Genomic DNA, 17,646 nt, shown 5'->3' with positions numbered 1-17,646 from the left:
GTGGATGCTTTCGAGCTTATGATGGGTCGTTATTGTCACGAGTTAACGAGTGAGCAATCATACTGGCTTTTCACGATATAGCGAATTGCTACGATAGCAATGCAATGTGGCCTTCTTGATCTAGCCAGTTTTGACACAGTTCTTGGTGTCCGATGCATATGGTCGACAAGGCATACAGGGTTATGCAAGAATTGTAATCTGGCGCCGCGCCACGAAGCAAGAGACGACTAAATCCTACGATACATGTGCCATTAACCAACCCGAACCTTGAAACCCCAACCCCAACCCCAACCCCAGCGCGTTGCGCATCCTGATGATCACAAATGAGATGTCCGTCCACCTGAAAGTTGGGTCCCTAAACGGCCGCAGTTTTCTCTCTTGCGAGACTCCTTTTCCCGTTGCCGCTGAAGGTGTGGGTATCAGTAGTGTACCTGATATCGCTCTCGAAGGGAGCAGAAGATGTTTTCGACGACCTGGGACCGTCTTGTCCAGGCCTAGCACGCCGATTCTCGGAGAGGGTTGGCTTCCCGACGATAAGGGCTCGCAGCGGTGGAATACTGGCAGCAACAATACTGGTGCCCCCCTCGGCGGCCTGCCAGATAAAACCACCGTACCCATATTCTGCTCAGGCGTCAGATAGTATAAGACCTGTGTTGACATCCAGGGAAACGAACGGAGGTTACTTACCGTAGAAGTCGGCTGAGTAGATACGAGTAACATAAGCGTATCTTAGAATCGTGATGATACCCGACCTATCCCAGTCAGTTCCCTGTGTAAAACTCATTTATCTTGGTTGACATCTCGGACTTACAGTATCCCAAAGCTCATAGCTAGTGCAACCCCAATCTTCTCCTCTGTTCGCATAGCCATAGACCAGACGATTTTCCAGGCGATAGCGACTAAGGCGAAGTCGCTCAAAGCACTCCATGCTTCACTTCATGTCAGCATATCTGTCACACCTCGTGTGAATGGGAGTGTGAACGTACTGCCGCTAGCCCAGCCGACATATTGAGGAATGTATGTCTGGCCACAATAACCCCCGAGTTCGTCCAATGATCCATAGACTCTCTGGGTGGGATGGCTACACAGTGTTTGCTTAGCCGTACGCGCTTTCAAATTTCCAACTAGGTCGCGCGCCTCTAGACCAGACCCAAGGAAGGGGTGATTGCATCAGTTGTCGCTCACACTCACCAGATCGTAACCCTCGTGACAATGTTGGGAATCATGGTGATGCAGATCAAGCCAGCAATGGCCGTCCACGTTACAACCTTCATCCAGCCCTCGGTGCACCTCAATATTGCAATAGCGAAGGCGATCCTGCTCACGGATACAATAAGGGTGGAGAAAACGCTGTAGGCCACCCCGTACGTGGCGATTTCGGACCGGGTCGCAAGGTCAAGCGACGTGTATGGTTTCCCGAAGCCGAGGCTTGCGGCCTTGGTAATAAAGCATATCTCTACGAACATGAGAATCCATGAGAATATCAGAAGCAAGTCTGCAATATCAGGTGGTCAGGATGGAGATGATTATTGGATGCTGTAACCCAAAGTGGGAAGCAAAGGGTGTTGTTTTACTCACCATCTGATAAGAGACGTCGACCGCGACTGATTTTGGCATAGATTCGAAGTCCGAGGACAGCGCCAGAAATGAAAGCAATCGGCCAGACGGAGCCGCATAACACAGTTGCGTTAGGACTCAGCATGTCGTCTGCCCTATTGTGGGAATCGTTGCTGTTGTCGAAGCTCTTGACTGGCGATTAAGTGAATTCGGCAAGGCTCAAGCGTGGACCTCAAATTCTTGAACCACAAGATACAAATATGGAGTATAGAGGAATCCCCTGGGCTTTATTCATAACAATGGATACCACTACTATCTAGTACCTTGAAAGAGAGTTAACGGGAACAAGCGAGACCAACTTCGAAGCGGGGACAAGCAAACCAGCAAACCGTAACGCTGAGTCGCATGCAGAGAACCAAACACAACCTTTTGTAGTTTCAAGTTCATAAGGCAAACACTGCAGTTCATTTCCTAGAATGCCAGGAGATTGATTAAAGGTGCGGACCCCATGGAGATCCTGCCTCAATAAGATCCGAAAGCTTGATGCATCCACCCAAAAGCTTGATGCATCCACCCAATATGCAGCTGACCAACTGTCAGCATTGGATATTGTCCCGTTGGAGGCGAGCTGGGGGCGATGCTCCCTTGCATAAGACACCGAAAGTGAAAGAGCCTTGTATATATATATCCACAAATACAAAGGAACCAAAAAGGACAGCCGATTCCCTCAAGGGCAAATTCTTTCCACTTGTACACACCACCCTATGAGCGGGCTTCTCCTTTGATTTCCATTTGACCTATTGCACAAACAGCCCAAAGTATGCGGGTGAGTAGAAGGGGTCGGCTGGCTGGCGGCGAGCTCGGGTCGCACAACTTGGGGGGACTCGAGAGCAAACTACTCAGTATCACCGCAGTAACTACTACCACCAACATATTCGCCTTCTCGAGAAATGATTGGCTCATATTACAAATTGACCGGCTTTCCAAGCTTAAAACCTGGTCTACGGGATGCCATACATTTACATAGGGTAACGCAAGGGCTATCCCATCTCTTGAAAGTGCGCAAAACAAGACTTTGTCCGTGACATATATATGTGAAATGTAAGGGATCGGCTATATATCCTGCAGCATTACGTTTCTGCAAACATCAGAAGAGAGTTGCAGAGAAGGCAAGGTGGCAAGCAGGTGCTCCTGGTGATTGATCTGGAAAGCAACCCGATCAACATTAATCAGGGAAGCTTCGGTGATATTATCTAGGCCGGCCTTTCTTGGAGCTCGTGAGCGACGAGAGAAGTCATTGGGTATAGATGGCTTCTTTGCCATCTAAAAGCTCACTCTGGTGCTGTACTACATGGTTTTCAAGGTGTGTCCAGTAAACTAAGCGATAACATCAATTTCTTTGTTGAGGGGACCTGAGAATAATGTGACCCATTAGGACTGTTCTGTTGAAAGGCTTTCTGGAAGGCTTTCCGGGGTTCTTATCAATGTTCAAACACGTCTGCCTTTGCCTCACCATCCTATTAAGCTGTAACAATGAGGTCTATACATGTAAGAAGTATTGATTGCTGCACATGAAGTCTTCTTCCAAACTCCATGCATCCACAAAAATATAGGCTACAAAACAGGCTTCATCATGTAGAAACTGCTCTGGGACAATGAACCTTGACTAAAACCAAACATTTTCCTTCTCTCAGACGGCAGAAAAACTTGTTCGCCACCCAATTTTCCAGAGATTGGATTTTCTGAGAAGTCTGCTGCTTTCGCACATTTTCGGGTCAGATCGTGGATTACAGAGATAATGTAGGATGGAGCGCCATACTTATGCCCCAGGCCGAAAGCGGTGCAGTTGCTAGTGTAGCTAATGGGTCAGACCCTTCCTTCCTTACTTCTTGAGAGAGAGCAAGAGCGCCTTACAGCGCCTCTTAAGACCAACCTGCGTAGCACAACGAGTAGAGCAGGCATAGCGATCAACACCACACCTATACAGAGTCATCCACAGAGGGCCGATTCCCTCAGATACTTCAATTCCTATATCTAATGTAGCAGTGACTCTGCAGTTCTGAAAGAAGCCGAGTTGAGTTTGATATTTAGACCATTGAACAATCACAACCTAGCTGAAGCTTGTGGTTCAGTCTTGCTCACCAATTCAATGGAATTGGTAATGAATTTTATCGATTCCTTGCTGATGAAGTAGGCGCTTGCATCTCATGCGGTGGTCGAATTGGAGCATTCCTGCAAACAGAGCTTTAACCCAGTTGCTGACCTTGGAGCCTGGCAAATCACATGCATACCCACTCGAGCATCGTCGTAGACAACGATGAATCTCGCACACAAAGATTCACAGCATGGCTATCTGCGGCGGCACTTTTAAAACGAACAAGTCCAAATCCCCTTCCAAACTCAAATGGCTAACACAGCCCCTCGAAACCATCGACTTCCTGAACCCCGAGCTAGGTATAATCCGTGGCGACGTTCACACGGACAACGTCCAACTCTTCGACTTCGGCCGCGCGGAAATCATCGACTCGGAGGTTACATAATGTCCCGATCATAACATCGTCAATTCTATATATACCATACACGATGTCGTCACGGATGACGAGAAGATGTGGGATAGAACTGACATGAATGTCGTGGGCCTCTTGCGGATGAAGAGCTGGCCCATAAGAGGGAAATTGGGTGGCAAGGTGAAGATCAGCCGAAAGCATGTGGTTGCGTGGTTTTGGTGGCGGAAAATGCTTCTTGATGGGGAGAAGAAGACGATGCTTATCAATAAAGGGACTTCCGGGAAGAAACCTGCAACCACTTCCTGAGGAAGATAACAGAGTGGGCCGATGAGCCTCCACAGAGCGTGGGTGTCAATGGAAAAGTAGTTAACGCCGACAGGGACACACCTGGCAGTCAATCATGTCCATTCTTCGGGGAAAGACCGCCTGCAGATGATATCGAGCTGCCTCCAACGAAGAGACGGAAGACTTCAGTCACGCAAGCCAGGTAAGGTAGCGAGCTGAAGCATATGTACCGAAGAAATATTCCAAGAGATTCTATCTAGAAACTTGTCAGGTACTCGCTCCATGGGCTCTTTCGGGTTTATGTGATCAAGTATTTGAGTTCCTAGCCATATGCCTCTTCCCATGCTTTTGGGGGCGGTCTTCAATGGTAGACTACCCTGATACCATGTGTATTCGGATTCAACAAATCAAGTCATATGTAGTGTGTTATACAGACATGGAATGCTGTGTGTATATCCAGTCTACCAACATAGCGATAAGTTGACAGGATGGAAAGGCCTCGAGCCAACCGCCGTCGGAAGTGCTCACCAGTTATACACATAAATTTGTTGATAGTTTCCTCCTTGGATTCTGTGTGCAGATTATGTACGCATATTATTGAATCAACATCTCATATATTTCACCATTGTTATTTTGACATTATATTTTGTTGCTTGGTGAGTTGTGGGCTTACTTGCGTACGTTGTGAGACCAGTTACCACTTATATCAGCAATGTGATAGGCAACACTTCAACGCATACCTTCAACGTATTTTTTAAGAGTAATAGAAGAGGTGGGCGATAACTTTAACAAAATGTTCAATATGGAGCAGATTGAATTACACTTGCGATTTTTGCCATCAAGGGTGAAAAAAGAGAGAGCAGAAAGCCACTTCACTCTGAATATGCACCTTTCAGGTTTGACTATACAGATGATGATCGTGATCTTTAATATCCGTATGCCCCAATATACTGTTGCCTGCTCTCTTGAATTTCTACCCTCAAAAGACACGTAAACTTGAGATTCTGGCACCCAAAGAAATTGAGTTGTCCATCTGAACTCCCCTTTGGTACACGGAGAATTGTTCCCTGGGCCAATTCCCTTCAACAAGTGCAATTTGCAATCCATCCTCATCTATTCTGACACCATTATCAACTCCTCACAGCCGCTTCACCTTGATCAACTCTTACCTGTCACCAACCCCCATTTGTCTTTCACCTTCGATCCCTCGACAACCACTTGGTTTCGACCATTCATCCATCCTAGCTTTGACTGCAACTTCACCTCTCAAGCAATCCATCTTGATCTTGACTGCGAATACATTTTGCGACCGAGCACTTTCGATTTCAAACGCAACTTCGCGCGAGGAACAAGCCATTCTGATCTTGACTGTAAGTTCGACTGGTGCCAACTCCCTCTCTTTCATTCACCACATCATCATCGTGGGTTCACCTTCACCTCGCCCAGGACAACCACTTTCTATCTTACCAACTGTTTCACCAGCGCATTTACCGTTCCATTCTGACCCAACCCATTTCAACTAACCTCTCCAGTCAGAAATACATTTTTCCCCTTCCCTATTATGCAACATGACCACGATGTCTCGCAAATACACCACTTCGCCCCTGGCGGGTTTCAAGCGATCAGCCAGCGTGGCTGGTCTTGCCCTCGAGCATCCCATTCCGAAGCGTTCGAGATCGTTGCCGCTGTTCTTAGATCCTGCTGCCCCTGAAGAATTCGTCAACGAAGCCTACGCTCGTGCTGGCGGTCTTCCTGTCTCTGGCGACGCGCCTATCATCGCACCTGCCAACTGCGCTTCGACCGCTACTACCCAACCGCAAGTAAACAATGATATGCCAGCAGCGACTCAAACTACTTACGACATTGAGTCTGACATTGAGCACACTGACTACACTGAGCATGCCGCTGCTCTCACTGAGGCCCTGACTGGCTTGGCCGAGCAGAAGGAAAACAACGGAAGCGACAATGATGAACCCACGACCCTCGCTGACTACTACTCAAATGATGGCGGCATTTCACCCAACTATGAGCCCGACCCCAATATTACCGATGGGGGCGCTTCACCCGACTACGCTCCCAGCGCCCTCTCGTCTGCCTCGATTAAGGATGAGCAGCCTGCTGAGATCCCCCAACTTGACACCGGCTTCAGTGGAGGGCCGACTGAGTACCTCTTACACGCTTACAAGAGGCTCGATGATGCCCTTGAGCGAATCAAGTCCCTGAGCTCTGGAAGGCTTGACGAATACACCATCAAGCGCGTGCAGGATAAACTCGCCGACTACAGCCCCAAGTCCGTTGCTATCTCCAACGATGGCGACACCATGATTCGCAACCCAACCACCCCATCTTCCGAGATCCGTGCTACCTCACCCTGCTTCATCCCCCCCACCTTCATCGCTGAGCAGAATGGCTCAGTCAAGTCGCACAAAATGACCATCGCCGATGACCATGGTTACAAGAAGCTCGGTGCTCTCACGGCCATCTCAGCTGGTACGCAGCCCAACCGAGAGACCTCACTCGGCCCCTTTTCGAACTCGGGGTCCGAACGCTCTACTTCCGAGAAGAGGAAGTTGTCGCCTGCTCCTACCACCACAAGCACCGATGCTGCTGCAACCACCGCAGCTGATGTTTTCATCGTCAAGCATGAAGGTCCCACTTGCCTCTCATCGTCATCTAAACACCCTCCATCCAAGAAGCGAAAGCTGTCGTCGGCTGCCGTCAATGCCACCAATGTCACTGCTACTACTACTACCGCCGCCGAAGCTGATGCAGAGGACACTAAAGATGAAGCTCCCACTTACATCTCATCGGGAACCCAGCCGACTTACGAAAGTCCCCCTAGCTCGATCACAAACCCCGAAAAGCCTGTCCTCACCGTCGATGCTGGAACTCAGACCGAAGCTGAAGAGCCCAAGCCCGCCATCTCATACGATGGCTCTGCTGCGACTCAAACCACCTCAGCCAGCTTCGTCTTCCGTGCCACCCAGATCGAGGCCAATGAAGCTTCTGCTGCAACTAATACTACACCTGATATGTCTATATCTAGTAGCACTAAGACCGGGGCTAATATCGTCTCTGCTACAACCCAGACGGACAATTTATCTCCTCCTCCCCAAATCTTGAACCCCAGCCTTGCTCCCACCAACTCCTGGTCCGACCATTACAAGAAGGAATTTGAGCTCATTCGACACGACGAACCCCTTGTCCCCTCGGTCAACCTCACTACAGTCAAGCGTAGACTCCGGCACGAAGTCAATAGCCAAAGCTCCACTCAGAAGAACAACGGGACCCCCACTGGACCCCGTGTTGAGGTCAGCCTCCTGAGCGATGACGATGAAGAGGACACGCCAGTCAATCCCCGAAATGGGTATCGTGTCGGCGGTTCTGGCAACGCCCCTGACTTCGACCTCGACGACCTCGACCCCGACGATCCTGAGCTCGGCCTTCCCGACTACGAATCTGACGAAGACACGGGATATTTTCTTAGCCCCGACCAATCCTCCTCGACCCTCGTGCAGGAGCTTCGCTACCAGATCCAACATTCCGACAACCAATACCCTGCTCCCCAGACCGGCAATCGTATCGATTTCCAAGCGTACCATGCCGATATCGGCTCCAGCCTTCGCCAGGACCCCGAACACCACATCACTAAGACCCTCGAGGACTCTTTATGGGACGACCCCGCCCGAGACGACCTGACGTCCTACAGGACGGATTGGCTTAAACGTGGTGAGTACTCCCTTCGCAAAGGCTTCCCCTTGGTGGAGGACGTCGAGTTCGTCATCCCCTACAACAAGGCTCAGCCCGACGGAGACTGCTACTGGCGCGCCCTCTCCTACCAGCTCTACGGCACCGACGAGCACTGGGCGCTCGTCAAAGCCGAGCATCTCGAGTACGTATACATGGTCCTTACCCGCCCGCAACACCCGCGATACGAGCTCTACCAAACGCTCAATAACCGCTTCTTCGACACAGCATCCCCAGCCTCCGAGCCGGACCGAGGTAAATTCAAGGCGAACATCTGGCAGATGCTCCTTCTTGCGCACACTTGGACCCCTGGCGTCATGCAGCAAATCACCGCTGACCTCTACAATATCTGTATCATCACCTTTTCCTACAAGGCAGACCACCTTCGGGAATTCGAGGTGTCTGAAGTCAGCGTCCGGGGCACATACAACAGCCGTCACATCTTCCTCGGGTTCGTCAACGATAATCATTTCCAGCCCATGACGACGAATCAATACAAGATGTGGGAATTCCGCTACCCCCGTGTAACAGTCGAGGCCACCGCCGCCTTCGCCCATGCCCCAAAGGAGACCTCTACCAAGACCACCACTCAGCACCCCTGGCGAAACGAGTTTACCAGAGAGATCCCCCCTCCCGTCCCTCGAGGCCATGGCTGTGACGTCAACAAGCTGCGCGAGTTCATGGGGTCTAAGCCCCTGTGCTAAGTGGAATGAGAGAAACCCAGAAAACCCATTCTTACCACACCAAAGGTGGGCTTAGTCTGGAATGAACTGGATATTCCGAAGGAGTAGTTTGGAATAGGCCCAATACCCCACTAGGTCAGATGAATGGCTTGGCAAATGGACTACTACACGAAGCAGTATTGGTATAGAGATAATCTTGTGCTTTAGGAAAAAACGCATCACCATGAAGATTAGTGGTACAGCGAAAGCGACTTTGTTTGAAATAAAAACTACCTAGATAAAACTTGGGCTTTGATTGTGCGTATGTACGAAAATTTCTCTTGCCCATCACCCATCTACCCCGAGGGAGAGTGACCATGAGATCTGAGTGATGGGCCTTCTAGAATCGTAGTTTTAATCTACCAACGTTCCGTTCAGAAGCTTGTCCTAGAGGGATCTTAGCCCTGGCCATCCCGAAGGACGGCACCGTTGGGGTTGCGTATAACGCGTAGGGGAATTGTGCTCATGATTTCACCGCATTCGGTCTGCTCAACATTGAGCGGAGCGGTTATGGAACGGGGCAGGGGACTCGTCAAGAAGAATTTTGGCTAAGGTACCAGATTGGTCATCTCGTCATCAGTGGAATCGAAGACACCACCACCATCTTGTCATATACAAGCGCCTGAAAACGTACCTCTCAGAGTGAAATCAATGTGGTATCTGATCCTGGATCTAGCCTTTTCCTCGGCCTAAGCACATTTGAATACGCCATCCGGAAACACCTTGCCAAAGACGCCGTAGATTCCGTCTCACGAATCTCTTCATGTCTCGTTATCGTTATGATTACAATACTGTAGCATGAGTAGCCCGCCAAACACATCTATATGTGTCATTCTGCGCTTTAGTCCACAATATGTTGGAAAAGCGGCGAGATGGACTCGCCGTAGTGGTTTCGCCGGATAGCCTCGGAAAGCAAGAAGGAAAGGTCCAGGATGACCAACTTACTCGCGTCCCTTGCCTTGCGTTCGCTGATGGGAAAACTGTTGGTAACGATGATCTGGTCGATGCATTCGCAAGCCTGAAGCTGTTCGAGGCAGTCACCTCCAAACACACCATGCGTCGCCATGCAGTACACCTTCTTAGCGTGGCCTCTCTTGACCACCGTCTCAGCTGCAGCAATCCAGGAACTTGGCTTGTCAATCATGTCATCAACGATCAAGACGAAGCGGTTTTTGACATCGCCAACCAGAGTGATCATGTGTTCCAACTTGGGATCCTGGAGCTTCTCATCTTCTTCGTCCGATGATGGTTCGGCATCGCCAGAACCACCGAGAGCATGTGGCTCGGGTGCAAAGAAGGAAGACGCATGAGACATGGCCATTGTGTCCTCTGCTTCGGTGGCCTGGTACGATTGGCTTCCCTCACCGCCCGCTTCTGACTGACTTCCCGAAGGATAATCGTCAGGCACAATGTGACCTTGTACCAGTCGGCCATGGGTAACTACTTGCGCACGTTCGTCGTTGTAATCCTGGGCCTCCTCCTCGTCCTCCCCCAGTTCGTCGATTGGGGAGGTTTGGGAGGGTGTATGGAGGGCTCGTGTAAACGGTGACCGCGTCAGACCATTAGTCCGCAACGGGGGGCCGTGGGAGCTTCTCGGAGAGCCCTGAGAGTCTGCCACGATGTGGCGTGTGGGTGCAGCACCATTACCATCTTGGGAGCGAGTCGAGTCCTGATCGTCCGACATGGCCCAAGAGTGCCTGTTCCCATTGCCGTTGACCGAAGGTGGTTCCTCAAACCCATCCAGCTGATTCATGATCATGCTGGCAGTCATGTTGGTGCCCGCACGCCTGCGGTCGGTCGTTACGATACCGAAGTTGAGCTTGAGGGCGTCGGCCAAGGATGTAACCCTCTTGGTTCCTCCAGCATTCTTGGAGACGACGACAGCATCTTTCCAATTAGGAACGTTTCGTCGGATCCAACGCGCAATCAGAGGCTCGGCATGGAGGTTATCCACGGGACATTTGAAAAAGCCTTGCATCTGCGAAGCATGGAGATCAACCGTAATAACATGTTTGACGCCCGCGACGTGCAGCAAGTTGGCCAGCATTCTCGCCGTGATTGCACCCCGATGAGACTTCTTCTTGGACTGTCGGCTGTAGGGGAAGTAAGGCAGCACGGCTGTAATGGAACGAAGCACGGTTAGAACATCGGCACTGTAGTAGCCCGGAGTGGTACGACTCACCAGTGATCTTGTTTGCCGAACCACCTTTGCAAGCTGATATCATGATCAGAAGCTCCATAATGGTGTCGTTGATCTTGGGGCTCCCAGACTGCACGACGAAGACATCCTTCTCTCGGACACTAGTCAAGATGCGGACGCTCGTTTCGCCCTATTCGAGGTCAGCCCAATGTTGGAGACGACGCAGGAGGGAGCCCCCATCGCCCAAGCCTCAAACAGAAGCAGAAGCAGAAGCGGCGAGGACTGGACCAAAATAACACACATTGGAGAATTGCGATAGCTCGGCCTCAGCCGGGGCCATGCCTAGGTTCTCGCATATCTTGCCTGTGAGGGCAGGGCACGAGGTCCCTGAGAAGATGAGTGTATTCCTCATGGTCCTGAACGAGAATCGAGTTGTAGGGAGGAGAAAAGTTTCTATTGTAGAGGGGAAATTAGGATGCGAGAAGATTTAAGTGGGGGCGCGGAAGCAGCTTTGTTCCAGACAGGGGACAGATCAATCTTTGCCGATACCACGGGCTGTCCATGGACGAATCGCAACCATGCAAAGTCAATTAACTGCAGCTTGTTGGTAGCGTTGGTATCCACGACGGGACTCTTCGTAGCAGCTTTCCGAGTGAGAGCTATACTCCATGCCGGGTAACGAACTGACCACCTGCATATCCAGGATCCAGAGTCATAACGTTTGCTCATGTCAACTTCGCAGCAATCAGTTCAGACGACTGGATCTGTCTGGTTCTGGCCACCTCAACTTGACCAAAAACTGTCGATACTGAGGTTGCAGATGAGAAGCCATTGTGCGAGCTGCAGAAACCCCGAAAACTCATAATAATACCGAAAAAATCCCACTATGCGCATGAGCGCGTCTGAGTTGCCACAAGTTGCCCGGCAGTCATGGGTGTACAAGGTCTCTACACGGCTTTGAAGCCGTTTGGCGTCGTCACTCCGCTCAGCGGCGAGACCGTCGTCATTGATGGACCCGGTTTGGTGCATCGGATGTGGGAGACCTCGAACAAGACGCAGACAAATAAGATGAGTAGTGCCATCACATGCCACATACCATACGCTTCTCTCGGCCAGACCGTTATCCACTGGCTTGACACTCTGCGTGCCAACAACGTAAACGTGTAAGTCGCTGCTGCCCTCCTTGTTTCCTAGTTACTAATGAGTTGCAAGGAGGAAAATATACTTTGACGGCTACCTTCCGCCCAGGAAGTGGGATACCAGGCGCCAGCGGCTGATACAGTCAAGTCGACAAATGAAAAACGCGTCCTTCAATACACATGTCGTCCACAGACCTGCCCAAAATCCTATCGTCACCACGGCAAGCGATGGTTCACAACAACCTGCACCTGGCGTGCGGTCCTTGCCTAAGCATCCATTTCTAGTTCCAGCTGTGATCGAGCAACTTAGGCAATCGCCAGACTGGAGGTCCAAGGTACAGGTCGTACCAGGAGAAGCCGATGCCTACTGCGCACAGGATGTTAAGAAGAGCGGCGGCATTGTCATGACGAGCGACTCGGATCTGTATATCGAAGATCTAGGGCCGACTGGCGCTGTCGTATTCTTTTCCGGCATCTATGAGAGGCACTCGGATCTGGAGGCAATGACAGGGGAGAAGTTCTCGCGAACGGCATTCGAGGAGAAGAATGAGCTCACACAGTGTGGAGGTTTGCCTATGGTGGCATACGAGCTGTCGGTCAACAAACTTAGTATGAAGGAGGCAATCCAGCATGCGAAAATGGGGTACGCGCAAACCTTGGGCCGAGAGAGTTATCAATGGTTCCTCGAGGAGCACATGTCGGAAGAATATATCGCGGCTGATCATCCCGTCCTTGCGACGCTTTCCAATCTAGATCCTAGGATTTCAGAGTTTGTCATCCAATCTCTGAACATCGAGGTAGTCCAGTCAGAGCCTGTCAAGACTTCACAAAGGGGGACACCCCGCGGGCCAGAGGAGCTGTCAATGTTTCTGCCCATCATGATCGAACAACACACCAGGAAGAGCTCGTGGTCCATGAGTGAGTCGGTAAGACAACTCGCATATGGACTTATCCAATCATCTGAGCCCGGGCGACGCGAGCAGATGATCGAATACCGAACCATGGACACTTTGACCGGCGGGCGGAAACTGACCATTCCTCCGCCATACAAGGTCGCCACGCTATGTGACACATTGCTAGCAACCCTCGAGGCACTCTCTCGCGATATCGAAACTCCAGGCTTTCGATGGATCGCTTTTGCGGTCCACCAGGATATGGAGTGGTCAATATGGGAAGAAAAGACTCCAATTTCTTCTACTCTGATCCAGAACGCTGTCCGCTATGCCGAGGGGCCGGAGCCAGATACGGTGTCTTGGGCCGTCGTCCACTTTGTTGCGCAGGCTCAAGCCTCTTTGTATTCTTTGCGAATGCTGAAGCAGATCCTGGCTGTCGTAGCGACGCTGTCCCCCGAAAAACTGACAGGTCCAATGCAAGAACTACGCGAGCATCTATCCACACTGCCCAACATCGCTGAATACCCCACCGTGGCGTCAGTGGAACAGACGCTGGCGCAGTTCGGCGAGGCGGGCGGGCTGTTCGTCGTCTCAGCTTTGCTGGGAATCCCCATGCAGGTACTTCCTAAACCCCCGGTGACCCAGACAATGGGATCCCGGGCACAGAAGGCTACCGCAAAGGCATCCAACAAGCGTAGCTTGCAAGACAGCAAAGGTCAAAATGAGGCCCTGAAGCAGAAAAAGGCACGAGAATCCCCAGCGCAGGCCAAGCGCAGCCTAGAGGTCAGCGAAACTCGAGATGAGGAGATTGAGAAAAAGAAGAAACCGCGACGACCGCTGAGCTTGAATCCCTATGCTCTATTGAGTGAGGCGGCTCTGGAGGAGTGAGGCTTGAGGTCTTTTGGTAGATACGTATGGTATCAAGAGGCAAGCCGGAGAAACCAAAAAATCACTTAGCAAAGTTCAGCTCGTTATAACTACGCCAAATTTCCAGTGGCAAAAGCCCAAGCGCTCGTGTAATTTGAGGCCAAGATGTAATCATGTGTGTAGAGCTGTGGTACTCCTCCTCGGCCAGGTAGGGGCCGGGTTGCTCTTTAATCTCTGAGCTGGAGGCAGAATGGGCGACCTGACTGTGTCAGATTACAACTTTATTGGGGTGTTTTCTTTTTTGACTACCAGATCAACGGGGTGCTGCCATCATATTTACCTCTTTCAAATATCAAATGGCGCGGACTGGGCTTTTGAAGCCTTGGTAGATCACAACGACATTGAGCGAGGAACACGCATGATTTCAATGGTGCATAGGTATTACAAAGGGTGGGACGTGTTTCCTCCCTCGAGTCATTCGGTCGGCTATTTGACCCTCAAGTCGTCGACCATTAAGACGCCATATCAGCTAACGTCGGCCCTCTGCAATGCGGAACCCCAGCAAATTGATCCTTTTGCATAGCCAAACCGTATCATTCTTAAAACGCGCGCAGTAAAAACAAATCAAGGTGCTTTTGTGTAGAGTTTGTGTAGAGCAAAATCACAAGGCAGAGAGGAAGGGACAGGAGCTTTCGTTATTTCATGCATACATTACTGTGTCGACGAGCAACGCCACGATCGATCCCACCACCCCACCTTCAACAATTTCCCATATCGTTCCGGGCAGGGCCGCCTAGGCCTTGGCGGTTTTATTTCCTGATGCCATCTGCTGTTTTGTGAGCCACCGTACCGTAGCAAACAAAGACGCTTGGGGGTCAGTCTTCACCTTAGAGATCAAGTCACGACCAACCGAGGCAGTCTCCTCCGCTCCCTGCTGGCGCTGCCAGAATCTGCCAGGGTGTGAGCGGAACAACATTCTATGGTGTATTGGATGTACTCACTTGATTTCAGGTGTACCACCACCAACGGTCGATTCGCGCCTGGCTTCGTCCTCCAACGCAGCTCTAGTGATCTTCTCGCCGGTGTGCACATCGGGAAGCTCAGGCTTTTCAGTGATATCCTGACCTAAGGTCTCTTCCAACATATGCTTTCTCATGCTGAACCTCTCCGCTCTTTCCTTCTGTAGACCAGGGCTGTCAATCTGGTTCATGACGTATCGGACTGCGAACTGTGCTGCAAGGTAAATGTGCTCGGCACCCAGGATAGTGAGCAGGAGACCCCACGCCTTAATGTTAGAAGGCGAACCACCAGGTCCCTCTGGGTCATTGGTGAAGAGGTAGACGATGGAAAAGCTGACCAAACTCCCGAACCATGACAGGAAACCAAGCGCGCTGAGCCATGGCCCAATTGAGTCCGCTCTCCATGGAATAGGTCGCTGGCTACTAACAGCAATCTTCATCGCGTCGGATCGCAGCTCCACCCAGTTGTTAATGAAGAAAGACATGGGCGTCAGAGGCCAGATGGCTGAAAACAGTGAGAGGTAACCTGTGGGTGTCAGTCACGAACATGTGGGTATGAATTGGAGCCAACTAACCAAATTGGACCACCATCTCCCGGTAATCGCCAGAGACATCATAGACATCAAGTCCTGCCTCTTTGCGAACTCTGGCCAAAAACGCCGCCTCCTCAGGAATATCTTGGACCGACGTCATGTCGTTACCATTCTTCTGAGCCATCTCAGACTGAACTTCCTTCACCTTTTGGAAGATCTTACGCTTCAAGTACGGTACGACCACCTCCAAAGCCAAGTTGACGACCTGGGCTGTCACGGTGAAGTAGATTATCTGCTTCTTCAGCCGATCAGGATTAATTTCGAAACCTTGGGTCGAGATCTTCTCGCTCGAAGAAATCTTCTCTGCAGTGATCTTCCAGATATCGAGATACGGAACAAGTAGGTTTCCAAACGGCATGTACACAAATGCGGTGAGGAAGAGCGGAAGGTAGGACGTGATGAAGTTGACAATAAAAATCTTCGTAATCAGGGCAGACTCGTGGCCTTGTAAATGCATTAACGACATGAAGCTACGTTGGGTTGCTTGACTACTCACCGTCGTGGGTCTCGTAATTTTCAGCCCCTGTGAGCTTTTCGGCAAGATTGCCTAGAACTGAAGACAAAGTGGGCAGTAGCCCAGACAGGATGATGGTGGGGAGGAAGGTCTGGTTGTAGTCAGCGGTATGAACTCAGATAGGAATGGCAGGTCGTACGAGGTATGACTTGAATGGTCCATTGTAGATCTCAGAGAGGAAGATCTCAATGGAGAAGCAGAAGACATATAACGCTCCCAAGATCAGAACGCAAATCACAGCGAATGGAACCTGGAGTACTTGAGTTTGCAGTCGCTTGAGAGGAGAGTAGATCTTGATAGGCTCTCCAGTGACTGGGTCTGTACCCTCGTGGTCCCATTGGAACTCCGTTCGTGGGTGCTGGATTTTCGACACTCCACGAACGCCCCATTGAACGGCAAGATCGACTTCCTTCTTCTTCCAATACTCAAAGAAGATAACAGACCACAAAGAATTTACCACGGCGTAGATCCATGAGTACTGTCCAAGGATCAACCAGGCACCAAACCCGAAGGCTGCAGGAAACAGCAGGAAGGTGAAGTAGGCCTGCAAGAAGGCAAAGTAGAATGCAATCTTCTCGCCGAACTTGTCACGAATCTGATCCAGGTCCTCTTCGCTGAGGACGTACTTGCTGCTCCACTGCTTGATCCAATGCCTGTTGAACTCATGGTTGTGAAGCGGGAATATCGAGTCGATGTATTTCCACTGGCCCGTCTTGGGGGTCAGACCAGCACCGCCATCGTTCTTGGGATTGGTCAACAAGAGGTAGACCATGCGGAGTCGCTCTGCATCGCTGACGGGCTCGTCTTCAAAGACCCTGTCCACACCTTTCTCAGGAGCTTTGATTCGGACGCCATACAGCCAATCTTGTACTCGTTCGCGGTAGATCTTGGATTTGAGATACCTGTTGGAGGCAACCTTGACGAAGACAAGAACAGAGGAGTTGTTGATACCAGGTCGTACTTCGGAGGCAAGTCCAGCCTTGGTGAGAACTGCAATCAACTGGGAGAAGCCAGCTTCGGCTTCAGCTTTAGCCTCAACTGGGATCTTGTAGTTGATCACATAGTCGACACTACCAGAGCATGATTGTCAGAGAATTTCAAAATCTAAGGAGTGGTCGACGGTGGGTGCCGTATAGGGGTCTCCCATCTACTAACTTCATGTTGGTCTTGAGCTCCAGGCGGTTGCCATCCGAGGCGTACAAGCTACCCAAGCTCGTCATGCTGTCGATTGGGAGCTCGAATCGGACTCGTACAATTCAGTTGGAGTGTCAAACTTGGTATTTTGAATGAGAAGAAATGCAATTGCTAGGGGAAAGGTACCGAGATATTAAGAGGCCATCACCTGCGAAATTCAAGCTTGTCGTCCATCTAGGAAGTTGTACGGTTGATCAAGATAAAACGTCATTCGGAATCCCCAAAAATGTATCACCCTTGACAATTTGGGCCCGTGCAATCCCTGTCTCCTTAGACATTGGAGAGCTGCCAAGCTCATTAACCCTGCTCATGCAACCCCTCCAGGTTTGACTGGTTTGACTCACAAAACTGAGGTTCTGGACCATACATGATATCTGCACCTGGGAGCTGACCTGTGAAGTGGCATCTATGACGTTTTCCACAGCAACGAGTTCTTTGATATCTTCAGAGATGGGCTTGGACTAATACG

At 50.7% G+C, this 17,646-nt stretch overlaps 5 protein-coding genes across 5 annotated transcripts; 2 read left to right on the top strand and 3 right to left on the bottom strand.

Moving 5' to 3' along the window:
• Nucleotides 1-150: 150 nt before the first annotated feature.
• On the bottom strand, nucleotides 151-1,785 carry BCR38DRAFT_198787 (uncharacterized protein). Its single transcript, XM_040854081.1, has 6 exons — nucleotides 1,579-1,785; nucleotides 1,192-1,495; nucleotides 987-1,081; nucleotides 812-929; nucleotides 688-752; nucleotides 151-621 (listed from the first exon to the last, which is right to left on the bottom strand). Exons 1-6 carry the CDS (start codon nucleotides 1,700-1,702, stop codon nucleotides 356-358), a joined length of 972 nt encoding a protein of 323 aa, XP_040716657.1. The 5' UTR covers nucleotides 1,703-1,785; the 3' UTR covers nucleotides 151-355.
• Nucleotides 1,786-8,057: 6,272 nt separating this feature from the next.
• BCR38DRAFT_432964 (uncharacterized protein) lies at nucleotides 8,058-9,027 on the top strand. Its single transcript, XM_040860223.1, has one exon. It carries the CDS (start codon nucleotides 8,252-8,254, stop codon nucleotides 8,798-8,800), a length of 549 nt encoding a protein of 182 aa, XP_040716656.1. The 5' UTR covers nucleotides 8,058-8,251; the 3' UTR covers nucleotides 8,801-9,027.
• Nucleotides 9,028-9,659: 632 nt separating this feature from the next.
• On the bottom strand, nucleotides 9,660-11,370 carry BCR38DRAFT_484918 (phosphoribosyltransferase-like protein; the record flags this gene model as incomplete). Its single annotated transcript, XM_040863809.1, has 3 exons — nucleotides 9,660-10,936; nucleotides 11,001-11,148; nucleotides 11,215-11,370. The coding sequence occupies 3 exons, from the start codon at nucleotides 11,368-11,370 to the stop codon at nucleotides 9,660-9,662; spliced, it is 1,581 nt and encodes a 526-aa protein (XP_040716655.1).
• Nucleotides 11,371-11,518: 148 nt separating this feature from the next.
• Nucleotides 11,519-14,222, top strand: BCR38DRAFT_432959 (XPG domain containing-domain-containing protein). Its single transcript, XM_040860222.1, has 2 exons — nucleotides 11,519-12,121; nucleotides 12,171-14,222. The coding sequence occupies exons 1-2, from the start codon at nucleotides 11,889-11,891 to the stop codon at nucleotides 13,876-13,878; spliced, it is 1,941 nt and encodes a 646-aa protein (XP_040716654.1). The 5' UTR covers nucleotides 11,519-11,888; the 3' UTR covers nucleotides 13,879-14,222.
• BCR38DRAFT_432956 (calcium-activated chloride channel-domain-containing protein) lies at nucleotides 14,223-17,366 on the bottom strand. The gene is made up of 7 exons (XM_040860221.1): nucleotides 17,139-17,366; nucleotides 16,123-17,053; nucleotides 15,966-16,074; nucleotides 15,452-15,913; nucleotides 14,859-15,402; nucleotides 14,744-14,807; nucleotides 14,223-14,683 (listed from the first exon to the last, which is right to left on the bottom strand). Exons 1-7 carry the CDS (start codon nucleotides 17,201-17,203, stop codon nucleotides 14,651-14,653), a joined length of 2,208 nt encoding a protein of 735 aa, XP_040716653.1. The 5' UTR covers nucleotides 17,204-17,366; the 3' UTR covers nucleotides 14,223-14,650.
• Between the last annotated feature and the right edge of the window lie 280 nt (nucleotides 17,367-17,646).

This window comes from Pseudomassariella vexata (assembly GCF_002105095.1).
Source record: "Pseudomassariella vexata strain CBS 129021 chromosome Unknown BCR38scaffold_6, whole genome shotgun sequence".
NCBI lineage: Eukaryota > Fungi > Ascomycota > Sordariomycetes > Amphisphaeriales > Pseudomassariaceae > Pseudomassariella > Pseudomassariella vexata.
This window is presented reverse-complemented; position numbering and strand designations above follow the sequence as displayed.